The following is a 23,906-nucleotide window of genomic DNA, read 5'->3' on the forward strand; positions in this document are numbered from 1 at the left end:
AATCACCTGAGGTCAGGAGTTTGAGACCAGCCTGGCCAACATGGCAAAACCCCATCTCCACTAAAACAAAAATTAGCCAGGCGTGGTGGCGGGCACCTATAATCCCAGCTACTCAGGAGGCTGAGGCAGGACAATGGCTTGAACCCAGGGGTGAAGGTTGCAGTGAGCTGAGATTGTGCCACTTCACTTCAGCCTGAGCGGAAGAGTGAAACTCTGTCTCAAAAAACACACAAAAAAAACAAAAAATGAGATAATTTTATATGTGAATATTTGGCAACCTCCTTTTTTCACTAAATTGTGTTATGAACACTTTCCATGTCTATAAAATCTATATGTGATTCAGTTTTTGACTTTTAGAAATACACATGAATTATTTACTGAAATTAAAAAACACCAAAAAGAACTTAAATTGATGAGGTTTTACAAGGTGAACAGAGACCAAGAAACTCAACATGATCTGAACCCCAGAATCCCAGTGAAGCCCCCTTCAGTCACTACCTGCTCCCCAAACATAACCACTGTTCTGACTTCTGACACCTCAGATTAGCTTTACCTAAAAGGTTCATCTTTTTTTTTTTTTTTTTTTTTTTGAGACAGAGTCTCACTCTGTTGTCCAGGCTAGAGTGCAGTGGTGCAATCTCTGCTCACTGCAACGTCCACCTCCTGGGTTCAAGAGATTCTCCTGCCTCAGCATCCTGAGAAGCTGGGATTACAGGTGTGCACCACCACGCCTGGCTAATTTTTGTATTTTTAGTGGAGATGCGGTTTCACCGTGTTAGGCTGGTCTTGAACTCCTGACTTTGTGATCTGCCCGCCTCGGCCTCCCAAAGTGTTGGGATTACAGGCATGAGCAACCACGCCCAGCTGGTTCATTATTTTAAAAACATTTTTAATTAAACTTTTTTTTTTTTTTTTGAGACGGAGTCTTACTATGTTCCCCAGGCTGGTGTGTAGTGGTGCAATCTCAGCTCACTGCAACCTCCTCCTCTCAGATTCGAGTGATTCTCCAGCCTCAGCCTCCTGAGTAGCTGGGACTACAGGTGTGTGCCACCACGTCCAGCTAATTTTTGTATTTTTAGTAGAGACAGGGTTTCACCATGTTGGCCAGGCTGGTCTCGAACTCCTGACCTCAAGTGATCCGCCCACCTCAGCCTCCCAAAGTGCTAGAATTATAGGTGTGAACCACCACGCCCGGCCTTTAGTTAAACTTTTTATTTGGAGATAATTGCAGATTCACATGCAGTTATAAGAAATAATACACAGAGATCCCATGTGCCTTTACTCAGTTTCCCCCAGTGATAATATCTTGCAAAGTATAGTGTCACAGCCAGATATTGACACTGATGCAGTCAAGATACAGAACGTTCCATCACCACAAGGAGCCTCATGCTGCCCTTTCATAGGCATACTCACTTCCCTCCTGCCCCCAGCCTGTCCTTAACCCCTGGTAAGCACTAATCTGTTCTCCATTTCTATAATTTTATCATTTCAAGAATATTCTATAAATAGAATCATATACTATGTAACCTTTTGGGATTGGCTTTTTACTCGGCATAATTCTCTGGAGATTTATCTAGATTATTTTGTGTATTAATATTTAGCTCCTTTATATATTGCTGAGTAGTATTCCAAGGGTTTCAATGCTTTTATTTTTTATTTATTTATTTATTGTTTTTGAGACAGGGTCTTGCTCTGTCACCCAGGCTGCAGTGCAGTGGCCCCATCATGGCTCGCTGCAGCCTTGACCTCCCCGGCTCAAGTGATCCTCCTGCTTCAGCTTCCCAAGTAGCTGGGTCCAAGGGGATGTACCTCCACATCCAGCTAATTTTTTTATATATATAATTTTTTTTGCAAAGATGGGGTCTTTCTGTATTACCTAGGCTAGACTCGAACTTCTGGGCTCAAGCAATCCTCCCATCTCAGCCTTCTAGAGTGCTGGGATTACAGGCATGAGCCACCGTGTCTGGCCATTCATTGCTTTTAATGCAGGGGCTGGATTAGTGGTTTTTAACCTTTGGCCACCCATCCCTTCGGGAGATTCATTAAAAGTTATTAATGCTCTCCCCAGAAACATGCATACATGGGAAGAGGTGACTGTAATTTCAGAGGAGGCTCTGAAGCCAGCCCCACAACAACACGGTGAGAAGGTGATCAAGTCTTGGGCGAACCAAGTGAAGAAGCGGTTAATTCTTTGCAGAGGAAGTTCCTGAAGACTTGGATGGTGTCATGGTGGGTGGGAGGAGGGGTTCTGGTTAGAAACAGCGGGGCAGGCCTAGCTCAGCACCCCACACTCCCAGCAAAATCTAGATCTGGTTTGGAGGTCAGTGTGGGTCACTGGCCTCATCAGGAGCTTCCTTTGTGACCTTGAACTGGGCACCGTCTCTTTGCTTCCATCATTCCACCTGCACAGGTATGAGCTTGGAAGTTCTCTCTGCTTAAACTCACTTTGGGTTCTCTCTCTGCCTCCCTAGCGGTTCCTGGCTCAGAGTTTGAGGGGCACAAACGGATTTCTGAACAGCTCCTTCCCAGCAAGACAATCAGCCCACCCCCAACCCCCGCCACTGCCACTGCCCCTCTGCCCCGTGGACCAACAGAGACCATCCCCAACTTCCTGCTCACCAGGGCAGGGCGAGAGTAAGTTAGACACTTGGATCCTGGGAATTCAAGCTCGTCATACAGATGGGAGCATGATGCGATGTGTTAGGGGGTGGAGGTGGAGACCTGCCCAGCTCACATAGGTAGTGGTGGTGGGACCAGGCTCCCAGCTCCCAGCGTTTCTGTGAGACCTCATTGATCCAGACATCGAGGACACTTCTCCAGCCAGTGGAAAATGACCTAAAGATTCACCTTTCTGGTGCTGCAACTTCTCCCCTCTCTCCCTATCATCTCCCTTCCAAGACAAGCCTGTCCTTTCCAGGGGTATCTTTTCTGCAATTTGCCCATTGATTGTATGGACCAAGAAGCTACTGCCTTCTGAGTTTTTCTTTTCTTTTTTTTTTCTGGTTCGTGTGCATTTTTCTACTAAGAAAGTTCCACTTCCTTGGCTGAACAGAAATAGTAAAATCGCTTGGTCAGTTCTCTCACATCTCCCCTTAGTTGCTTTTGGCCAATGATCCCTCACATGCCCTTGCTGGAGGGGATGTCTGTCCCGGGATGCGCTGGGGAGACTGCTCGGCGGTGGCCCAGCCAAGGCTTCTTTGGCTCGAACAGTCATGAGGCTGTCATGTTGCCTACATGCAAAGTTGTATCCAGCTGCTGGCATTTGGCTTCCTTGTCTGAGTTTAGTAAGTCTACCCCTGCAGACTCCTCTGACATCAGTGGAGGAATTAGAGGCTTGTTTCTGTAGGGTATGCCAGGACTTGGGAATACAATAGTGGACTAGACTCTATCCTAGGCCTCGTAAGGCTTACCATCTTGTAAGATGAACATACAAAGAAACAGGCAGTGGTGCCCCCCCATTGTGATAAGTATGATGATGGCAGAGGACTAAAGGACTGTGGGAGCATAGGGAAGGAGCGTCTAGTCCAGTTAGAGGCTTCAGAGAGGGCTTCCGGGAGGAAGTGGTATCTCAGCAGACATCAGAAGGAAGAGAGGTAGAAGAGTATCTTCAGCGGAGGGAATGGCATGTGCAAAGCCCTAGAGGTGAGAGAGTGCCCATCACCTTGGAGTTGCTAAACAGTCGGCCAGATCCTCTAGTGTGAGGGGGTGGGGTGTTGAGCAGTAAAGGAAGAGAGGGGTAGATAGGAGAGACCTATGGGAGATCCTGCAGGGCCTGAAGGCCGTGGATAAGGGGAGACGTTCACTGCATGTTCCGTGAGTGCACAAAGGCTGAGAGGACAGGGAAGGGGATTTCAAGCAGGGACGTAGCCTAGGCAGGTTTATGTTTTAGGGTTCTCTGGCCACCAGCAGGGTGAGAACAGAGGCCAAGAGACTGCTGAGAAGGCTGCCTCATCCAGGAGGAGATGATGGGGCCTGGGTTCTCGGGGAGGGCCCCTACAGAGGGGGAAGAAGGGATTCCTTTGGAAAGAGGTATTTTGGAAGTTGGGCCCATGAGACTTGGTAACTGAGTAGCTTCAGGGGTGTTCAGGGAAGGAGAGGGTCTGGAGTGACTCAGATTTCTGTCTGGCCAGTCAGGTGGATGCTGATGCCATGTGCAGAGACAGGGGAGTAACTTTGCAGAGAAAGATGAATGTTAAGTGCCAGTAAGAAACTAAAGAGTTACATCAGGGAGACTGAGATACCCAAGTGGTTGACTCACGCCCCTGGCCTTGTAAGTATTTAGTGCCTTCTGACTGGGAGCCAGAGCTCTCCCTTTCAGGAGTTAACTGGGGGAGGGGAGATGTCACTCTCCGGTAGCCACCGCCCACCCTTGCCCTCATGGCTTTGCCTCAGAAACACCAGCAAGCGTCTCCCTGGGGATTACCAAGGGAACCCGCTGCCCTCAGACACACACACTCAGCGCTGGGGCACAGCCAGGAAGAGGCCTCCACTGCTTCTGACACACTCGTCTAAGCGCTCATGTCTGCTGGAGGCGGCACCAGGAGACACTCACCCACAAGTCTAGGGGCCACCAGGCAAGAATGGCCCCGATGGGAATTCCCACCCCGGAAGCCAGACCAAGGAATAGATGTTGAGGCTGCATCAGCCTGGAGGGTGGCCTTGCTGAGCCCAGGCTCTAACGCTGCTCTGTGGTTGAGGGGGTCTTGTGGGGAGGGGTGTCTGGGTGGAATTGTCTGCTGCAGTGCCGGCAATGCCCACAAAACGAGACCCTGGAGATGCAAGGACTGATTGCAGAGAAACCCAAACAGGATTTACTCTCTCAATGCTGGTGGCTGGAGGTTGGACTACATCGGGGGTTTCACCAGGATTTACTTCAGCCTTGCAGACAGCCTTGCAGACAGCTTCCAGCTGCCTCAGTCAGCCCTCTTGGTTCAGGTGGTGCTAGGAAGCATCAAGGTGTCGCCCTGTCCGCTCTCCACACAGAGCGCTTTATTCTGCTCTGTCTCAAAGCCCAGATCCACTGCAATACTGTTTCCTGAGTGCCCACGAGGTGCAGGGCCTCAGGGGTTATAAGACAGGAAGCCTGCTTCCTTCTTGTCTGCTGGCAGCTCAATGTCTGTATGGGGAGACGGTGGACAAGCGTCTTCTGCCAGGTCTGGAGAGATGGGCTTGCCCGGTGGTAGGGAGAGGAGCTGGGCCTGGACAGAGAGTGAAGGTTGGTATTTTATGGCGGAACTGTAGCTAAGGCCCTCTCTATGCTGCATCCTCATCTCCATCTTGAGAATTTGTCACTGGTGTTTTGAGCAGCTACTCAGACTCTGTGTGTTAGGAAGGGGAAACTTCAAAGAAGGGTTCTGTTTTGTTCACTGAATGCACAGGGACATGAACTCAGAAAGGTGTCAAGTTGTGTAGCAAGAAAAGTGTTGCACAGGAAAGTTCTAGAATCATTTGACAGCAGAGTGTGCCTGCTGGGAAGGGACAAAGGCTGCCACATCCTGGCATACTCTGGGGTGGCTGCAACTCTGTTCCTCATGCCTCTGTTCTTTGTTTCTGTCTCCACTTCAACCCCAGCCAGGCCATCCGTGAGCTGCAAGAAGAGGTGTCCCGGCTCCGTCTGCGGCTGGAGGACAGCCTGCACCGGCCACCCCAGGGCAGCCCAACATGCCCAGCGTCTGTCTTTGACCGCCCCGCCCGGACCCGCGGCCGACCAGCGGACTCCCCAGCCACCTGGGGGTCCCATTATGGCAGGTGGGTGACCTCAAAACTCTCACCTCTGTCCTGGTGGCAGTTACAGAGGATAGTCTTGGCTAGCCTCTGGCTCTCCCCAGACATATGGACTCAGGCACTGCCACATCCCTCTCTCACTCATTCATTCATTCACTATAGAATTTGTTCACTGTGCAGTATTTGATGCACAAAAGAATATAAACCTTTATGTTAATAATAAAGAATAGGCCGGGCGCGATGGCTCACGCCTGTAATCCCAGCACTTTGGGAGGCCGAGGCGGGCAGATCACGAGTTCAGGAGTTCGAGACCAGCCTGACCAACATGGTGAAACCCCATCTCTACTAAAAATACAAAAATTAGCCGGGCGTGGTGGTGCGTGCCCATAATCCCAGCTACTCAGGAGGCTGAGGTAGAAGAATTACTTGAACCCGGGAGACGGAGGTTGCAGTGAGCTGAGATCATGCCACCTCACTGCAGCCTAGGCAACAGAGAGAGACTCTGTCTCAAAATAATAATAATAATAATAAAGAATAATACAATGAATATCCCTGGACCCACCACCCAATCAAAGAGTTAGAATATTGCCAGGATGCCTACCCTCTCACCCACTAATTCAGTGTTGGTTCATTTATGACAATGACATAAAATCAGCTGGCTTCTTTTGAGTGTTTCTATGGGAGGGCACTTGATGAAGGGTTTTATCTGAACATTTTCTCATTTATCTTTTTATAACCCTCTGAGGTAATTGCTCTTATTATCCCCACTTGACAGATGAGGAAACTGAGAGTCAGAGAGGCTCAGAGCCATTTTCTGTGAAACTGACTTCAGACTTCTTTACTCTCTTCCTCCCATCGTGTCAGAAGCATTTCTCCAGGTTGAGCTTCTCACAAATCACCTTTGAAGGCCACACAAAACCACATCCAATGACATCATCTCTCTTTCCTTTTGCTAGTAAATCCACAGAGAGATTGCCTGGTGAGCCTAGAGGTGAAGAGCAGATTGTCCCTGCAGGAAGACAGCGAGCCCGATCTTCCTCAGTGCCTCGGGAGGTGCCCCGACTGTCCCTGAGTAAGTGACCACCTGCCAAGGCTGATTTCTGGAGGCCGCAGTCTGAGTGTATTGGCTCAGTGGTCAGGGACCACAGCAACAGCATTCAAGGAAACTTGGAGAAGGGTTTTTGTGCATCTGTTTTAGGATATTACGGTGCTATGCAGCACAGTGCACTTCTAATGTCCTGCACACCTACTGTGTGTAGGGTGTCTGTAAGGACTTTGTAGCTGCCATCTTGCTTAACCTCCACTGCAAGATGGTCATATTATCCACATTTCACAGATAAGGGTGCTGAAGCCCAGTGAGCGCAGGGGACGTGCTAAAGGATCAGGGCTCTGGAGTCAGTAGCCGGGATCAACCGAGCTCCCCTCCACTTGTCCTTGGCCGAGTTGTTTACCTGCTCTGAGCAGTTAAAGGGACAGCTCACCATGTAGTTATAACAGTGTCCACCTCGTGGGATTGCTGTGAAGATGCCCAACATGGCACACACAGTGTCTAGACTAGCGCTTGGCAGGGAGCAGGGTTCTGGAAATGCCAGCTGTTACTCCTAAGGGGGAAATTGGGGATTAAAACCCAGGCATCTGCCCCAGAGCCTAAACTCATGGTATACCCACTCCTTGAGCTGTGTGACCCCACCCCTTGCCCCCTCTGATGCCCCACTTTTTCCGCCTCAGGTTCAGAATCTGAGCTGCCCTCCCCGCCACTGTTCTCTGAGAAGAACAAGACCACCAAGGACAGTCCACAGGCAGCTCGGGATGGAAAGAGAGGGGTGGGCAGTGCTGGATGGCCAGACAGGGTCACCTTCCGGGGCCAGTACACAGGTAGGTCAGGAGGGAGGGCCGGGATAGGTGCAGCCCCTGGCGTCAGGGGGGTCTCCTCTGTTATGAGAAGCCTTTTCCATATACCCAGTGGGCCATTCACATATCATTTTCTATTTGTTCCGTGAGATGAAAACCAGGGAGCATTGCCTCCATGAATCTCGGTGCACTTGTTCATTCATTCATTCATCCATTCATTCAGCAAGCACTTTCTGATGTCTCCCCTTTGCCAGGGCCCATGCTGGGTTCTGGGAAGCCTGTTCAGCTGGTCAATCCTAGAGATTCTGATCACCTGCTCTTTTCTGGCTCCGAGCATATAGGGTGGACACTGAATTGGATGTGCCATTTGCACCTGGCTTCCTTCAGGTTCTCATTTCCACAGGGTCCCTGTGTCTCAGGAAGTAGGACCTGGCACAGAGTAAAGACTTGAGATGACACATGGTAGCATTTCAAGTGCTTAACATTAACAAAAAAATATAGATCAGGCGTGGTGGCTCGCACCGCTAATCCCAGCACTTTGGGAGGCCGAGGTGGGAGGATCACCTGAGATCAGTAGTTCAAGACCAGCCTGGCCAATGTGACGAAACCCCGTTTCTACTAAAAACACAAAAAAAGTAGCTAGGTGTGGTGGCATGTGCCTGTAATCCCAGCTATTTGGGAGGCTGAGGCACAAGAATCGCTTGAACCCAGGAGGCAGAGGTTGCAGTGAGCTGAGATTGTGCCACTGCACTCCAGCCTGGGTGACAGTGAGACTCCATCTGAAAAATAAATAAATATATATATATATATGGTTCTCACCTTCATGAATCTGACTGTGTAGCAGAGAAGATAATAACCAGTAGGTAATTATAGTAAAGGCAGTGTCTCTCACAGACACCTTGCAGAGGAGGGAGGGCTGCTGACCTCAGATTCTGGGGACAAGGCAAGAGGCCAGAGGCACATGTCTGCTCCATGGAGCGTAATGAGGGAGTCGACAGAGGCCAAGGAGTTAGAAGTGAGAGTAGCAGGAGCACCTCCAAGCTCACTGCCCAATCTCTCTGTGACTTCCTAGCAAAAGGAAAGAGATGATATCATTGGATGAGGTTTTGTGCAGCCTTTAAAAGTAATCTCAACCCTTAAAAGTGAGCTCAACCTGGAGAAATGCTTCCAACACAATGAGAGGAAGAGAGTGTAGAAGTCAAGATCAAAGACTGTGAAGTCAGTCTCTCAGAAAATGGCTCTGAGCCTCTCTGACCCTCAGATTCCTCATCTGTTGCATTGGGAAAATAAGAGCAATCACCTCAGTGCCACACACACAAAGCCAGAACAGCACAGGAGGGAAATGAGATGATGAGACCTCTCCACAGTGGCTGCAGGTGTCACCCAGAAGAAACTCAGGGATGAGTGAGGAAGCCACAGTCCGTCCAGCTTTCTAATAACATCAAGTGCTTTACATCTGCCAGGCACTGGGCAGAGCACGACACGGATATGGCCCCATTCAGTCCTCCCAACAAGCCTGTGAAATGGGCGCTATGTTTATCCCCATGTTACAGCCACTCAGAGCATGGGGAGAAAATGCTACTGACCCGGTGCCTGAGCCATTCAGATCCAAACCAGCAAGTCAGGATGTAGGGAATAGCATCACTTGTTCATTTCTTATTGTTGCTTTGCTTATCATTTCTTCCTGGCCTGCTTTCAAATCCTGACTTAGCCTGGGTGTGTTGGTTGCTACTGGATGTCAGCTGGTTCTAGGATCTGAGATGAAACAGAGTAGGAGTCTGGAAAAAGCTTACAGTAAACAGACACAAAAATGTACGATGACGTATAGGTGTGTGTGTGTGTCATACTTATATAGGTACATATTTTACACGTGTGTGTGCACACTCAACATGTGCACACGTGAGAGAGAAAGACAGAGACTATTAAAACCATCTGGAGGAAGAGGAGATCGTTACTCCAGAATCCTCCTCAATTTTGCGTCCATCCAGAGGGCTGATACTGACAGTTCTGGTTTCTTTCCCCAGGCCACGAATACCATGTTCAGTCCTCTAAGGCGGTCCCAAAAGGCAATGGCACAGTCTCCTGTCCCCACTGCCGGCCCATTAGGACCCAGGATGTGGGTAAGGAATGGTACCTGGAAAACTGGCCCAGGCAGCCATGGCTGCAGCGTCTTGCCCCCAGGGGAGTGTGTACTTGACAAGATCTGGCCTGCCCTGAACTTAGCAGTGGGTTATAGGGACAGACCAGCGGAGAGGATTTTTCTGGGTGTCCTGCCATTACATCTGTTGCTCCAGGTGCTGCTACCTGAAGCCACCCTCCTTGATTTAAGAAGTTCCCGAAGGGTCCTGATAGGTGGGCTCCAGGCAGCAGGGGACCTGGCATCAGTGATTATATCTTATTCTTCCCTCCATCCTCCCTTCACCCCTCATACTTTCCCCCAAACCCACAGGGAGGAGTGGCAGAGAGAGCAGCGGTCCGAGAATCCAGGCAATGGGTTCTAGTCCCAGTTCTGCCACTTACTTGCTGTGTGACTTTAGGCCAGTTCCTTGACTTCTCTGTGCCTCAATCACCACATCTATAATCAAAGGATTGGAAGAGATGGTCTCTAGGACTTTTCAAGCAATTGTGATGATAATAACTGATGATAATGAGCTATTTATTAAGTCCCTCTGTATAGAGGGTATCATGTTAAGGGTTTTGCATACATTAATCCTCGCAGTTCTATGAACTAAGTACTGTAGTACTGTTACATCCATTTTATAGGCAAGGACACCAAGGCGCAGAGAGATTAAGTAACTTGCCCAAGGGCACACAGCTTACAAGTGGTAGAAACAGGATTTGAACCCAGGCCTTTGTGACTCCAGAGTCCCACCTCTTCACTGCTATGCTCTGCCTATGCTAGTGTTAGAGTCCTGACAGGCCTCTCCGTTCATGCATTCATTCATTCATTCACACATCACTTACCCTTATGTGGCCCTGGGCCCTGTCCCCAAGGAACACATGACAAAGCAGAGTGACCAGAGCTGGGGTAAGGGACACGAGTGGGGCTGGGGGCTGCCTGACTCTGCCTGGGTGGGTGGGAGGGCTTCCCAGAGGGAGTGGTGGTTGAGCTGAGGCCCGAAAGAGGAACACACCAGCCCTGGAACTCACCCAGGTGTGGCATTGGGGATCTGAGTGGGAAGAGAACAATGGCGCCCACTCTCCTTTTGCCTCTACTGACCCCCCCTGGTTCCCTGGGGGACTGTTCTGGGTCACTCTGTCGTGGAGAATGGGTCTGTTTCACTGTGGGTGGGGGGTGTGGGGTGGGCTGCATTTGGGAGAGCCCGGGCTTAGGATCCAAGGACCACTGCTTCCCAGCTCTGAGGCCTTGGCAAATTACTTGACGTCTTGGAGCCTTAATTTCCCCATCTGTAAAGTAGGGGAGTGAGGACAGTGGCTAGCCCAGTGGCTTGTTGGATTTGATAAAATAATGCAGGAAGCTCTTAGCAGTGGGCCTGGCTCATTAAATGCTTGCTCTCACTGTCGTGGTTGTTGTCAGTGTCATCACCCAGACGGAGGTGGCTTGTCCCCTCTGCAGTGGGTCCCGAGGAGAGCTCAGTGCTGCAGAAGGCCCCGTGTGGGGGCTCCCGATCTGATGATTTAGACGTAATCCTCCCCTGACATCTCTTCCTCCTCTTCTAGGTGGTGCTGCCACAGGGGACCCACTGGGACCGCCTCCCGCTGATACCCTTCAGTGTCCCCTGTGTGGTCGAGTTGGTTCTCCCCCAGAGGCAGATGGTCCAGGCTCAGCCACCTCTGGTAGGGACAAACACTACTTCTTGTCTTAGCCAGGCCCTCAGCTCTCCTTGACCAGGGTTGTTAGACCTGCGTGAGTTTAACTGGGGCAGCTGTTCTCCCAGTCTGGGACAGAGCAATGGGGGCAGAGGATTTGTTTCCCAAAGAGAGACCTGCCCAGCATGGAGTCTTACAGGGTAGGGCCTGTCCAGCTCTCATAGGGGAAGGGCTGGGTGGACCCTCCATCCATGGCTGGATCTGCCCAAGTGGTCAGACTCTGTCTCTGTGCTGTTCCCTCCCTGATAGGGGCAGAGAAGGCCACCAAGAGGAGAAAAGCACCTTCAACTCCCAGCCCCAAGCAGAGGAGCAAGCAGGCGGGGTCGTCGCCACGCCCGCCCCCCGGACTGTGGTATCTGGCGACAGCACCCCCAGCACCAGCCCCTCCGGCCTTTGCCTACGTCTCCTCGGTTCCCATCATGCCTTATCCACCTGCCGCTGTGTAAGAGCCTTTCATTCTGACTTTCCCAGCCTGTTTGTATAGATCACTGAATATGTTAGCATTCAGATCTGTGTGGGGCAGCTGAGATGCAGTGTACTCCTCCTGTGTTTTATCCCTGCGTGGATAACTTGCAGTAGGAGCCCAGCACTCATGTAGTCACTCAATAAAGCCAACACTCATATAGACACTCAACAAACCCACGTACCAAGGAGAGTGCTCGGCCCTGGGACCCAGCAGTGAAGGGGGCTAGCAAGAGGGCCCTGCCCTCTGGGAGCTTATAACTTTGTGGAGACTGAGAATCCTAACCATCTTCCATTTTCCTTATGGGTTTTCTCAGCAAGTAAGTGATGAGCACTGGGGTTCTTAAAAATATAGACTTTATTTTTTAGGACAGTTTTAGATTTATAGGGAAATAGAGCAGATAGTCGAGAGAGATTCCCACGATCCTCCTCACTCCCGCACACACAGTTTCCCCTATTATGAATATCTTACGTTAATCTGGCACACTGGCCACATCAGTGAAGCAATGTCCACACATTGCTGGTAACTGAGGTCCATAGTTTCTTCAGGCCGTTTTCCTCCAAAGTCCTTTCTCTATTCCTGAATCCCATCCATGATCCCACACGGGGTGCGATTGTCATGCCTCCTTAGGCTCCCCTCGGCTGTGACAGTTTCTCAGACGTTCTTGTTTTTGATGACCTGGACTTCTTTGAGGAGTCCTGATCGGGTATATTATAGGACTTTTTGCACAGATTCTGGGTATAACATCAGTCAAGCCAGGAGAGGCAGGGCAGCTAAGACAGAAGTGCCGTGGGTTTGGAGTTGGCCAGAGCTACGGTGGAGTCCCATCTACCCCCTAGTAGTACTGTGGCCTTGGCAAACGAACTTCCTCTCAGAGCCTCAGCTTCCCCATCTGTTCAATGGGGGAAGAGTCTCAACCACGTACTTAATCCTGTGCGTGAGGATAAAGTGTGGCACATGGCAGGAACCCAATGAGATGTATGTGGAGTTTATGGTGCCGTGTGGGCACGTGCTCACTGCTGAGCAAACAGTAGCTTCGCCATCACAGAGAATGTTGCTGTTGCTCAGTGTTGTCACTAGTAGGAAGAAAAAGGAGTAAAAGTGAGTTCAACATGATAGGAGTGTGCAGGGCACAAAAGCCCAGTCCCCAGAAGTAGGAAACCTGTCTCGTCTCAGCTGTCAGCAGCTACTTCTCTGCCTGCTTCCCCTGCTGTGAAATGAGTCAATTGGGACTGGGTATCTTCAGTGGCTGTGTTGCCAGAAGCCTGGGTGTGTGGGCAGTGAGGGCCTGAGTCGCTGTGAGGGCTGGTGCTCGGTGGAGCAGGGGCGCAAGGCACCATCCAACCCTGGTCCTCTATTCGGGAACCAGGCCTATAAATGTGCTTTAAAAAATTCTTTATTTGTATGTATTTTCTGAGGCAGGGTCTGGCTTTGTCAACCAGGCTGGAGTGCAGTGGCGCCATCTCGGCTCACTACAACCCCCACCTCCGAGATTCAAGCTATTCTCATGCCTCCCCGTCTCAAGTAGCTGGGACTACAGGAGTGCGCCACCACACCCGGCTAATTTTTTTGGTATTTTTGGTAGAGACTGGTTTTCACCATGTTGGCCAGGCTGGTCTTGACCTCCTGGCCTCAGGTGATCTGCCCGCCTTGGCCTCCCAAAGCACTGGCATTACAAGTGTGAGCCACCGCGCCCGGTCTGTAAATTTGCTTTCTTGCTGCCCTCTCAGCTGAGTCTGTGCAAGTCGTTAAGGAATCTTCCGCTCCAGCAAAGATGAGAACCAATGTTGCATGCTGAGACCTCCAGCAGACACGGGGGAAGCGCCTGCTAGTGTTTCAACTCATTAGTCGGGAAAGGTTTTGCCCGGAATTTGGTGCCCCACGGTAGCCATGGAGTCTTTACTTCTCCTGAGGCCCCGTTCCACGTTCTTCCAGGCCCAGGCCTGTGGGCAGAACTCACCAGGTTGCTGTTTCCAAGTCAGGATGGGTGGGTTATACCTATGCCTCAGTTTCCTTCTCTGCGAAATGGGTTGTTATGGTGAGGATTGAATGAAGTAATACATGGAGAGCCCATAGTACATAGAAGTTGGCCAATAATGATGGTGCTTCTAATGCTGCTAGAATTTGCGCTGGTGACACCCTGAAGTTTCTGCAGCTGCTAGTCAGCAGGACTGAACGGCCCGGTGGTTGAGACCAGTGTAGTTTGGAAAGTGGAGTGGGCTCGTGCTGCCCCCTGCTGGGCAGCCGCCCCATAGCCCCTGCAGCCGAGGCTTTGCAGCCCAGAGGGACTTTTTCAGCGTTGGCCCTAGGGAGAGTTTTGGGTAACTTTCAGGCCAAGTTGGTCATCAAATTAACAGGAGGTGGGGTGTGTGAAAACCCAGCCCAGACAGTCCCTACTTTTACAACTTTTACTTTTACAATTTATGATTTTTCAACATTAGAGCGGGTTTATAGGGGCATAACCCCGTCGTAATTTGAGGAGCCTCTGTAGTTACTTACACCAGACAGTCCCTAGAGGAGGGAGGGCAGGCTGCTGTTTATGGGATCCAAGAAGCCCGTTCATTCAGTTCAGATTATTTTATCAGCATCTGCTGCTTGCCAGTTAGCACACATTAGATACGTGAGGAGAGTCGGGCCTAGGTGTGAACCCATGGCTGCCCCTTCCAGCTGTCTGGCCCTGGGTCTTAGGAGCTCACGTTTATAGAGCATTTACCGGAGCCAGGCAGTGCCAGGCTTTTTACCCGAATTTTCCATCAGCTGTGAGCTGAGAGGTTGCTAACTGTGGTCGTTTTAGGTGGGAAAACAGAGGCCTTGCAAAGTGACTTAGGCAGTGCCAGGCTTTTTACCTGAATTTTCCATCGGCTCTAAGCTGAGAGGTTGCTAACTGTGGTTGTTTTAGGTGGGAAAACAGAGGCCTTGCAAAGTGACTTAGCTTGTCCTGAGTCCCATGGCTAGCACAACAGAATGACTGGGATTTGGGACAGGGCTCCAGGGCCTGAGCTGCTAAGGCCAGCGCATTCTACTGCCTCCCGAATCACTTAGCTTCTCTAAGCTCCACTTTGCTCATCTGTAAAATAAAGATAAAGGCACCAACTGGTACATGGGTACCAAAGATGAGGATGCCAGCCCTGGGCTAGGTACTGGGTTTAACTGTTGGAGGAACTGCCAGACTGTTTTCCACAGTGGCCCCACCATTTGCATTCCCACCAGCAGTGCTGAGGGTTCCAGTTTCTCCACATCCTTGTCAATACTTGTTGCTATCTGTCCTTTTTGATGTTAGCTAGCTTAGGGGGTGCGCAGTGGTTTCACTTTGCATTTCCTGATGGCTAAGGACGTGCATCTTTTCATGTACGTATTGTGCACTTGAATATCTCCTTTGGAGAAATGTCTGTTTGGATCATCTGTTTTTACACACTGTATAATAATGCAAGTTAGAAAGCAGGGGCTCCGGAATAAAGCCAGAGTTTACAGTGTGCCAAACAAGATGCCAATGAATGACTCTGCTACATCCTCCTAAACTTATTCCTGATTTAGGTCCATGCTTCTTTATCTCCCTCCTCTACCACACATACCCTTTATTCAACAGTGCTGAGGCCACACCCCCCTCTTGCCCACTGCTGGTTTCCTTGAACCCTAAACTTAGTGGCCCTGATGGATGCCATTGTCACCTCTTAGGGAAATCCGTGCTTCATCTCAATGGGCTTCTCAGCCCATTCCCGCAGCACTTTTAAACATCACCTCACATTCCTGTAGGACTGGGCTAGGAAGGATGCCCTTCTACCCACTTCCCAGGACATGGGGCCAGACCCTCCCACTCCTGCAGAATCCCTATTATTATTACTGTTATTAATTATTGCCTTTATCCAGCACCCCATGGTTGGCAAATGGAACCCCCAGATATTCTCCAATGAGGGGGTTTTGCTGTCAGGCCTGGAGTGATTCTGGCCTTCCCAAGATCCGGCTCCAAGAAAGTTGCAGGAGTCCATGTTTTCTTGTCCCACTGTAACCCCAGAGCCTGGCACACTGGCTGGCATGTACTAGATGGGCAGTAAATCACATGAACAGGTAGATTGAACTTCCTGTCCTTGAACACCTGTTCTGGGTCAGACACTCGTGTTGTTATCTTCCTTCATCTTTCTAAGAAATCCCTGGATATGTGCTCATTACTCTCATTTTAGAGGTAAAGAAATTGAGACCCAGAGAGTCGGAGCCAGTGGCCCAGCTGGGATTTAGCAGGGGGTTAACCCCACACGCGGTGCTCCTTGGCTTGTCCCCAGCCCTCCCTGTGTGTAACGAGCCCACTCACTTCTCTCCTCAGGTACTATGCGCCCACAGGACCTACCTCAGCCCAACCAGCCGCCGAGTGGCCCCCCATAGCCTCTCCCCCACCAGCCCGGAGACACCGGCACTCCATCCAGCTCGACCTGGGTGACCTAGAGGAGCTCAACAAGGCCCTGAGCCGGGCCGTGCAGGCTGCTGAGAGCGTCCGCTCCACCACCAGGCAGATGAGAAGCTCACTGTCGGCCGACCTGCGCCAGGCTCATAGCCTGCGGGGCTCCTGCCTCTTCTGACTTCACTGGGGGCCCAGAGACAGATGAGTGGGCGGGTGAGCAGGTGGCCTGCCAGGCCAGGAGTGGGCTGGAGCTGCTGAGGCCCAGAAAGCCCGCATGGTTCCTCACCAGGAGGGTCTCCCTCCAGCACGGGCCCCACCTGCTCAGTCCCTGTGCTTTCCAAGTGGAGGGGGTGTCAGTTCGGTCACCAAGAGAAGTGACTTCCCAGGAGCACCAGTCCCCTCACAGAGGTGCTGTGAGCGAGGCCTCCTTCGGCCCAGGCGGAGCCTCGGGCAGTCTCTCCTGGTCCTGCATGTGTCCACCTCCCGCTAATAATAGGTATTTTGTATACAGATGGACAGATATTTTTTTAAACTGGGGAGTTTTCCTGATCTTGGTTCCTCCTTACGGGGCCAGACAAGAAAGGAAAGGCCTACGGTTTCTGGAGCAAACCTGTCCCCCACCTGTGACCAGTCACTCTGGGGCAAGCATCTCTGGGAAGGGCACAGCCGGAGACCTTTCTCCTAGTGACTGGCAGTCAGTGGGGCATTTTAGGATGTCAGGGCCCCAGGGTGACATGTGTCCAGCTTCTCTATGGCAGCAGAGGCCTTTCCCACAGACCTGCTGGGGTGGAGACAAGCTACAAAGTGCCCAGGATGCCATCCACCGCGGTCCCCTTCGGTACCTCACACATGGTCCCCAGCTTCTCCTAGGATCCCAGTGGCATTTATCAGTGGCCAGCTACCTGCCAGGCCCGGGCTGGGGCACGGTCTGTGGCCACAAGGCCAGGCCGCCTCCCGCACCTCCACCCCGTGGCAGCGCATACCTCTGCATTTCTGGAATGTGTGTGCATCAATGATGTTTGTATATTTGAGGCATTTAAAAATCTATTTTCGTTACAAGGGCAAATGAAGAATGAATATTGATCTTAAAAAAAGAAAAGACAAAAAAAAAAAAAAATACCCAAAGCCATCCGTGTCTCTGCTGTGTGTCATTAACTTTTGCCTTCTAAAGTCAAGTTTATGGAGTGGAAGATTTGAAGCCCAGACAAGCCCTTTCGCAGGGGACCTGTTGGGTGCTCTGCCTGCCTCCCTCTGGTGGCTTCTGTTTCTCCAGTTTTCCCCCTTTGCCTATCTCAGAACCACAAATCTTTCAACTGCAGAGGGCTTTGACGTGGGGCTACCTAACCAACTCGCTTTTGACTGAGGCCGGAGATGTAAACGAGGCACACAGCAAGTTGCTGTCTACAAGAGCATGCACCTGGACACTCCAGTGCTCCTTTCTCTCTTTCTTTTTTTTTATTTTTTTGAGACGGAGTTTCACTCTGGTTGCCCAGGCTAGAGTACAGTGGCGGAATCTCAGCTCACTGCAACCTCTGCCTCCCGGGTTCAAGCGATTCTCTTGCCTCAGCTTCCTGAGTAGCTGGGATTACAGGCATGCACCACCACGTCCGGCTAATTTTATATTTTTAGTAGAGACAGGGTTTCTCCATGTTGGTCAGGCTGATCTTGAACTCCCAACCTCAGGTGATCCATCCACCTCAGCCTCCCAAAGTGCTGGGATTACAGGCGTGGGCCGCGGTGCCCGGACTTCCAGTGCTCCTTTCAATAGCGAACAGCAGCTGCCATTTAGGGAGCAGCTGCTGGACCCTGATCCCTGTGCTAAGCCTTTTGCATGTCCTGCTTCACACAGTCCATACGCTAACCCTCCAGGCCCTCAGTCTGCCCCGCTTTTACTGATGAGAGTGAGGTTCCACTGGGCCATCTGCCCAAACTGGTTTGGGAGACAGCCTGTGTTTGGAGTCAAACTTGTTAGTTTGACTCCAAAGTCCACATTCTTTGTTGTGTGTTTTTTGCTTCCTGTACCTCCATGATTCTTTTTCTCTTGACCTCCTGTTTCTTCTTCACGTGGCTTTTTCTTCTTTTCTACCTTCCCCACATCTCGTCTCCCTTGCTTCTCCCTGCCCTGCCCACCACGACTCATTTCTGTTTTAATTTTCAGCAGATCCTCCTCAGTAGGGTTTAAAATGGTGTCTCACTAATAGTAACACTGAAATGGAAAAACTTCTTGTAGGTGTTGAGCCTTCAGTTCCAGGCCATTGTGGGGCCCCTGAGGCTGTTCTGTCCCCTTGCCTTCTGAGGACATCAGGTCGGTGTCCCCAGCCTCCGTGCTGTGGGCACAGCAGTGGTTCGAGTGCTGAGCAAAGGGTGCCGTAGTCTTGGCCGTGTGGAGCTTGGCTGTTAGGACAGGAGGTACAAAGGGGAGTGGTGCCTGAGGACACAGGACTAGACCCCAGGGTATCAGGGACTCAGGCTCATGGTCCTGTCACCTGGGATGGTGTAGACAGCTGCACACATGGAATTACTCAAACAACTCAGGCCCAATTTTTCTGCCACAGAAGGGGTGCTGCTTCCCTCATGTAACAAGAGGCTGTCAATCACGAGCACCCAGGTCTGGGTGAGGCCAGCCCTTCGAGGCTTGTGCTGAGTGGGCCATGCCTCCGGCTTGGCTCCACCTCAGGGCTCCATATTTGCAACATGTCAGCTGATTTCCAGGGACCAGCCTCACCCTTATGCGTTGTCTCCTTCTTCTGTGTCTCCCAGGTGAGCACCCTGAGGACACATCCATGGAGACACCCAGCCCCTCTGGCCTGGGCCCCAAGCCCTCTGCATCACCCCAGTCCTTCCCTGGCCCAGGCAACTACCTCTTGCATGGATGCCCACAGCAGCCTTCACTCAGGCCTTCCTGCCTGCAGCCTTGACCCCCAACGTGCCTCCCCACATGGCCATGGTAATACTGGAATAAGGTCCTTGTGATTGGCACCACATGCCTGAACTCTCCCCACCTGATCCACCTTGTATTAGTCTGTTCTCACATTGCTATAAAGAAATACCTGAGACTTGGTAGTTTATGAACAAAAGAGGCTTAATTGACTCACAGTTCTGCAGGCTTAACAGGAAGCATGGCTGGGAGGCCTCAGGAAACTTACAATCATGGTGGCAGGCAAAGAGGAAGCAAGTCCCTTTTTCACAAGACAGCAGGAGAGAGAGAGCGAAGCGGGAGGTGCTACACACTTTTCAACAACCAGATCTCGTGAGAAACAGCACTCAGGGGATGGGGCTAAACCATTAGAAACCACTCCCATGATGTAATCACCTCCCACCAGGACCCACCTCCAACACATGGGGCTGAAAATTCCATGTGAGATTTGGGGTGGGGACACAGAGCCAAACCATTTCACACCTCCACTCCTGTTCCGGGTCTTGTGCCTCAAGGTTACTCAAATGCATCCTCTCATTTCCTTGCTTGCAGCAGAAACAGAAAGGGTTTTTTTTTTTTTTAATGAGTAGTTGAAGTTTTATTACAATCTTGCTAGTAGGAGGAAGGCCTTACCCTAGTCTCAGTTTAGAAATTCACATTTGTTTGCTTGTATTATTTTAAATGGACACATAATGTACATATTTATGGGGAACTGTGTGATATTGAATGTTCCCAACACAAAGAAATGGTAAACGTTTGAGGTGGTGGAAATGAAATGTTCATGACCCTGATTTGATCATCACACATTGTACACAGGAACAGCAGGTTGTGTTATGCTCCTCATCTTTCTCCATTGGTTCATGTGCCCCTTCCAGGAGGCCTTCCCACACTTCTGCAGAAGACAGCATCTTCCCACAGTGCCGGGTTCCCACAGCACTCAGTGCCTGTCATCATCCCTCCTGGCACATGTGGGGCTCTTCCCACCAGGGACAGTGTCTTATCCAGTGCCCAGCCAGGGTTCAACTCAGGGCAGGCTTCAGAATGAATGAATGAAGAAATGACTAACAACCTAGCTGTTCCAAACACAGAAGCTTTATTGATGCAAATGAGGGAAAAAGCTGAGGTACATATGTCAGGTTGGAGGGGCAGGATGGCCCCCAAGTCTCTGTCCTGATTCAAGGCTGTGTCCTTCTAGGATTCCCCCTCCTCCTGTTTCTTCTCCTTCTCGTGCTGCCTCTCCAGTGGCTCACACTTATCCTAGAAGGCAGCGGGCAGTTGGGGTGAGGGGGAAGCAGAGAGATAGGGAAAGGATGGGAGGTCTTCCAGGGAGAGGGCAGAATGCGCTCTGGCCTGTGGAACCAGTTCAACCAGGGCTCCAACCCTGGCACTGCCACTTCCAAGCTGGGTGATCTTTGGCAGGTCGTTTTCTGTCTCTGAGCCTCAGCTTATTTGCCTCTAAAATGGGAGCTCAGACCCTTAAGAACCACAGACGTTTACTGAGCACTTAGGACCTGCCGCGCCCTTATGCTGCAGCTCCTGAATTCCTCACCACCGCCACTACTATGCAGATGATGTAACTGAGGCTCAGGATGGCCGTGGGACCCATTCGAGGCTCCCTAGCCGGACAGTGCAGGAACCAGGCTGTGCATCAGGTGAGCTGACTGCAGTGGTTGTGTTCATATGCCCTCTCCCAGGATCCTGGGGCTGGGGCTGGGGCACTAGTTCACACCACTGGTGGTCATCTCTGGTGGCAAATGGATGGAATTGTTTTTCTTTGAATAGTCATGAAAATATTGCATGTATGTATTTTAAAAATGGGAACGAGCTCATCGGCGCTGTGACTTCACAGATATTAGGGCACGGGGCCACACCAAGGCAAGTCTTCCGAACACAGGTTTAAAGAAAAGTGTTAAGGAGCTCACGATACAGTAATTCTCATTTGGAGCAAAAATCGGGATGGTGACTATGGCCGTGCTGCAGTGTGGGTGACACTGAAAACCATAGTATCAATTCTCCACTGCACGGGTATTAAAAATGAGCCAGGAAGTGGAGGTGAGATGAAAGCCTGGGGTTTGGGAGGCTTTTGTAGGTGGTAACTCCCAGCACTGCATCCTCTCCAGCTGTCAATCCCCCAACCCCTTGGCTCACGCTGTTCCCTCCTGTTAGCTTTGAGGTCCTCCCTGGTTTCACAGGGACTTCTTCCTCCTGGGCTCTCATCCACCACCCCTGGGCCTCGGTAGAGCTCAGCTGTCCCTACAGTGAGGCAGCTGCCTAAAGGCAGAAGAGCTGTGTAGCTGTGCAGCGTTGCCCGGCAGCTCTCCCGTCTGGGCCTCTGGGGCGGCCCAAGTTGGGCCATGGACAAGGCGGGCACTGCCCAATCCCTTGCGTTTACCTTTTTCTGATCGGTGTACACGACGTCTGACCTAGGAATGCGCAAGCAGTCGAGAGCTTCGTAGAACTCACCCAGTTGCTCCTTGGTCGTCTCTGGCTTGTCAGCTGCAGGGGGAGCAAAGAGACTGACTGGGGATATGATGGGGTCTGGGCAAGAGGCCAGGGAGGGCTGGGGTTCTGGGGGCCGAGCCCCAGGGGTGGGTGAATGGGGCGTGAGGCCTGAGTGGGGCATGAGCTTGGGGCTGCTAAGCATGCCTACCATAGACAGACACCCCCCAGTTCTTCTCATCGTTCACTTCGAAAGCCAGCATGAAGGTCTTCCTGTCCCTGAGGATCAGCAGGTGAGCGAAATGCTCTTGGCCTCCCTCTGGAAGGGAAAAAGAGCCTCTGGGTGAGAACATGGGATGGCACAATGGCGCCCGTCCTACAGGTGAGGTACCTAGGTGTGTCCAGGACCACACAGCCCATCAGTGAAGGCCCGGGGCTTCTTTGGGCCACCGTGTGCCCAGTCCATGCTGCATGCCCGGCTCCACGCCAAGCACGTTTTGTACATGGGATCTCAGGAGCCTCACACAGACCATGGCTGTCAGGGCCTTTCTCCCCATTTTACAGATGAGGAAAATGAGGCCCAGAGAGGAGGCTTGGGCTGCTAAATGGTGTCAGTTCAGCTCCACCAGCTCCCTGCTATGTGCCATCTCTGGGGTGATGGGGGACATAGTTGAAGGCACCACCTCTCCAACATACAGGCTTCCACCCTTGGTTTCCAAAGGATCTTAAAGAGGGCATGAGAGAGAGGCAGGTCTGAAGCCAGCCTGGAGTTCCAATTCTAGTTCTAATTATAAGCTGTGTGACCTCTGGGAAACTATTTGAGGTCTCTGTTCTTCTGTTTCCTCATCTGATTCTCGTACTGTCCTGTTAGAGTTGTTTCTGAGGACGTTGTAAGAGCTCAAAAAATGTTAGTGGTTATTTCTCTGTGCCCAAAGCCTCCAGGGCTCTATATCCAGCCCCCACCTTATGCTGGCCTGCCCTGTTCCCATGGTGAACCCTCCTGCCTGAGGACTGGCCCTCACCGTATCTGGAGATGGTCCCATTTTCCCGCTGGACATTCAGGTAGCTGGTGTTATAGATGCACTGGTTCTGTCTAAAGCCAAACAGAAGGCAGGAGGAAAACAGGAAGATTATTGAGAAGTGGCCAATCGCCCATCACAGTCCAGGGGCAAGAGTCCGGTGGAGATTAAAGCCAGCCCTCCCGGTTCCACCCATGGGAAGGCCAAGGCCAGGAAGAGGGTCTTCCAGCCAGAAGCTGAGATGGGGGTGTGTTGGAATGGGGGCTCTCACCGGGTCTGGTACTCTCTGAGAAAGATCGTGTCCTCTGTCTTGTTGGGGGTAAAGTAAAAGAAGGTTGCTTGGATCTCGTGAATCGACTTATTGTACTCCTCATTTCGAAAGGCCGATGCAATATAAAACCACTTGCCAGAGATCTGGGGACAAGGTGGAAGCTGGTGATGGTGGCTTGATGCTGAATCTTTGACTGTCAGCCGGGAAGAGACTCAGGCAGATCTCTCCCTGATTTTGCAAATGGGGAGATGAGGCCCCTGATGGGCAGTGGACATGCAGGAGCTCTCCCCGAAGATCAGTCATTGTCCCCCAGGCAGCCCCTCCAGCCCCAGCACAGAACCGTACTCTGTGAAGGACTCTGCAGTGAGGCTTCTGAGTTTGGAGGCAGTCAGGGGGTGCCTCCAGAGTCCCCTGGGCTGGTGAGAATTTCACCCAGGGACCCAGAAGAGAAAAGGGCAGAGCCAGGAGCGGGGGGCCGACCACAGCCAGCAGGGAAAGGGAAGCCCAGAGAAGGGAGGTAGCTGCCCATGTGCTCAGGGCAGGGCTAGCCCAGGCACTCACCCGGTCCAGGGTGGCGTTGGTGATGGGCACCGGTACTAGGTTGGCACACAGTGGAATCTGGGCTTCCAGCAGAGGTAGGAGGCTCAGGACTGTAAGAACCCAGGACAGCGCCATACTGAGATCAGGAGGTACCTGGAGCCAGGCAGTGCTGGTGGCTGCAGGGTGCAGTCACCTTTATAATAAACTGTGGGCGGTCACCTGGAGCCCAGCAAAAGTTTGCTTTGTGTCTGTGACACAATCCTGCCAGCACTTGGGAAATGCCTTGCACAAAAACCTTCCGCCAAAGGCCAGCTGAGGGTACTGCCTCCAAACCCAGGTCTAATTTGAGTTCCTGACATGGAGAGGTTACAAAAGCCCTAGAGTATGGCTGCCCAAGGCCAAGGTGGGTGCAGGGCTGCAGCAACATTAGTAAACGTGTGAGTCCACAGATTTCCATG

At 51.4% G+C, this 23,906-nt stretch overlaps 2 protein-coding genes across 6 annotated transcripts in view; one reads left to right on the forward strand and one right to left on the reverse strand.

Annotated features, from left to right (window-relative positions):
* The window catches only part of AKNA (AT-hook transcription factor), a 61,401-nt gene extending 44,010 nt beyond the window's left edge, over positions 1 to 17,391 (forward strand). For all 4 annotated transcript variants that reach the window (XM_025359029.1, XM_025359030.1, XM_025359031.1 and 1 more), the window contains 8 exons: positions 2,472 to 2,634; positions 5,572 to 5,748; positions 6,681 to 6,796; positions 7,453 to 7,599; positions 9,600 to 9,695; positions 11,257 to 11,373; positions 11,656 to 11,848; positions 16,188 to 17,391. In XM_025359029.1, coding sequence (XP_025214814.1) covers positions 2,472 to 2,634; positions 5,572 to 5,748; positions 6,681 to 6,796; positions 7,453 to 7,599; positions 9,600 to 9,695; positions 11,257 to 11,373; positions 11,656 to 11,848; positions 16,188 to 16,440 — 1,262 coding nt within the window. In that variant the 3' untranslated portion in view covers positions 16,441 to 17,391. The remainder of the gene's footprint in view (positions 1 to 2,471; positions 2,635 to 5,571; positions 5,749 to 6,680; positions 6,797 to 7,452; positions 7,600 to 9,599; positions 9,696 to 11,256; positions 11,374 to 11,655; positions 11,849 to 16,187) is intronic.
* A 2,858-nt stretch (positions 17,392 to 20,249) lies between these two features.
* On the reverse strand, positions 20,250 to 23,793 carry LOC112607827 (alpha-1-acid glycoprotein 1). Of its 2 annotated transcripts, none has more exons than XM_025359032.1 (6): positions 23,470 to 23,793; positions 22,909 to 23,051; positions 22,641 to 22,711; positions 21,830 to 21,937; positions 21,572 to 21,675; positions 20,250 to 20,436 (listed from the first exon to the last, which is right to left on the reverse strand). In XM_025359032.1, exons 1-6 carry the CDS (start codon positions 23,581 to 23,583, stop codon positions 20,371 to 20,373), a joined length of 606 nt encoding a protein of 201 aa, XP_025214817.1. In that variant the 5' UTR covers positions 23,584 to 23,793; the 3' UTR covers positions 20,250 to 20,370. The 2 variants fall into 2 exon arrangements, with proteins under 2 accessions (XP_025214817.1, XP_025214818.1); XM_025359033.1 differs by having other exon boundaries at positions 20,259 to 20,430.
* Between the last annotated feature and the right edge of the window lie 113 nt (positions 23,794 to 23,906).

This window comes from Theropithecus gelada, chromosome 15 (genome assembly GCF_003255815.1).
Source record: "Theropithecus gelada isolate Dixy chromosome 15, Tgel_1.0, whole genome shotgun sequence".
Lineage (NCBI taxonomy): Eukaryota > Metazoa > Chordata > Mammalia > Primates > Cercopithecidae > Theropithecus > Theropithecus gelada.

Excerpts from the sequence above, each read along its gene's own strand:
- LOC112607827 (XM_025359032.1), bottom strand. The coding sequence starts at position 23,583 with ATGGCGCTGTCCTGGGTTCTTACAGTCCTGAGCCTCCTACCTCTGCTG. Across the intron at positions 21,938-22,640 it reads TGGGACCATCTCCAGATACG|AGGGAGGCCAAGAGCATTTC; the intron begins GTGAGGGCCAGT and ends TTTCCCTTCCAG. Across the intron at positions 20,437-21,571 it reads TGTACACCGATCAGAAAAAG|GATAAGTGTGAGCCACTGGA; the intron begins GTAAACGCAAGG and ends GCTGCCTTCTAG.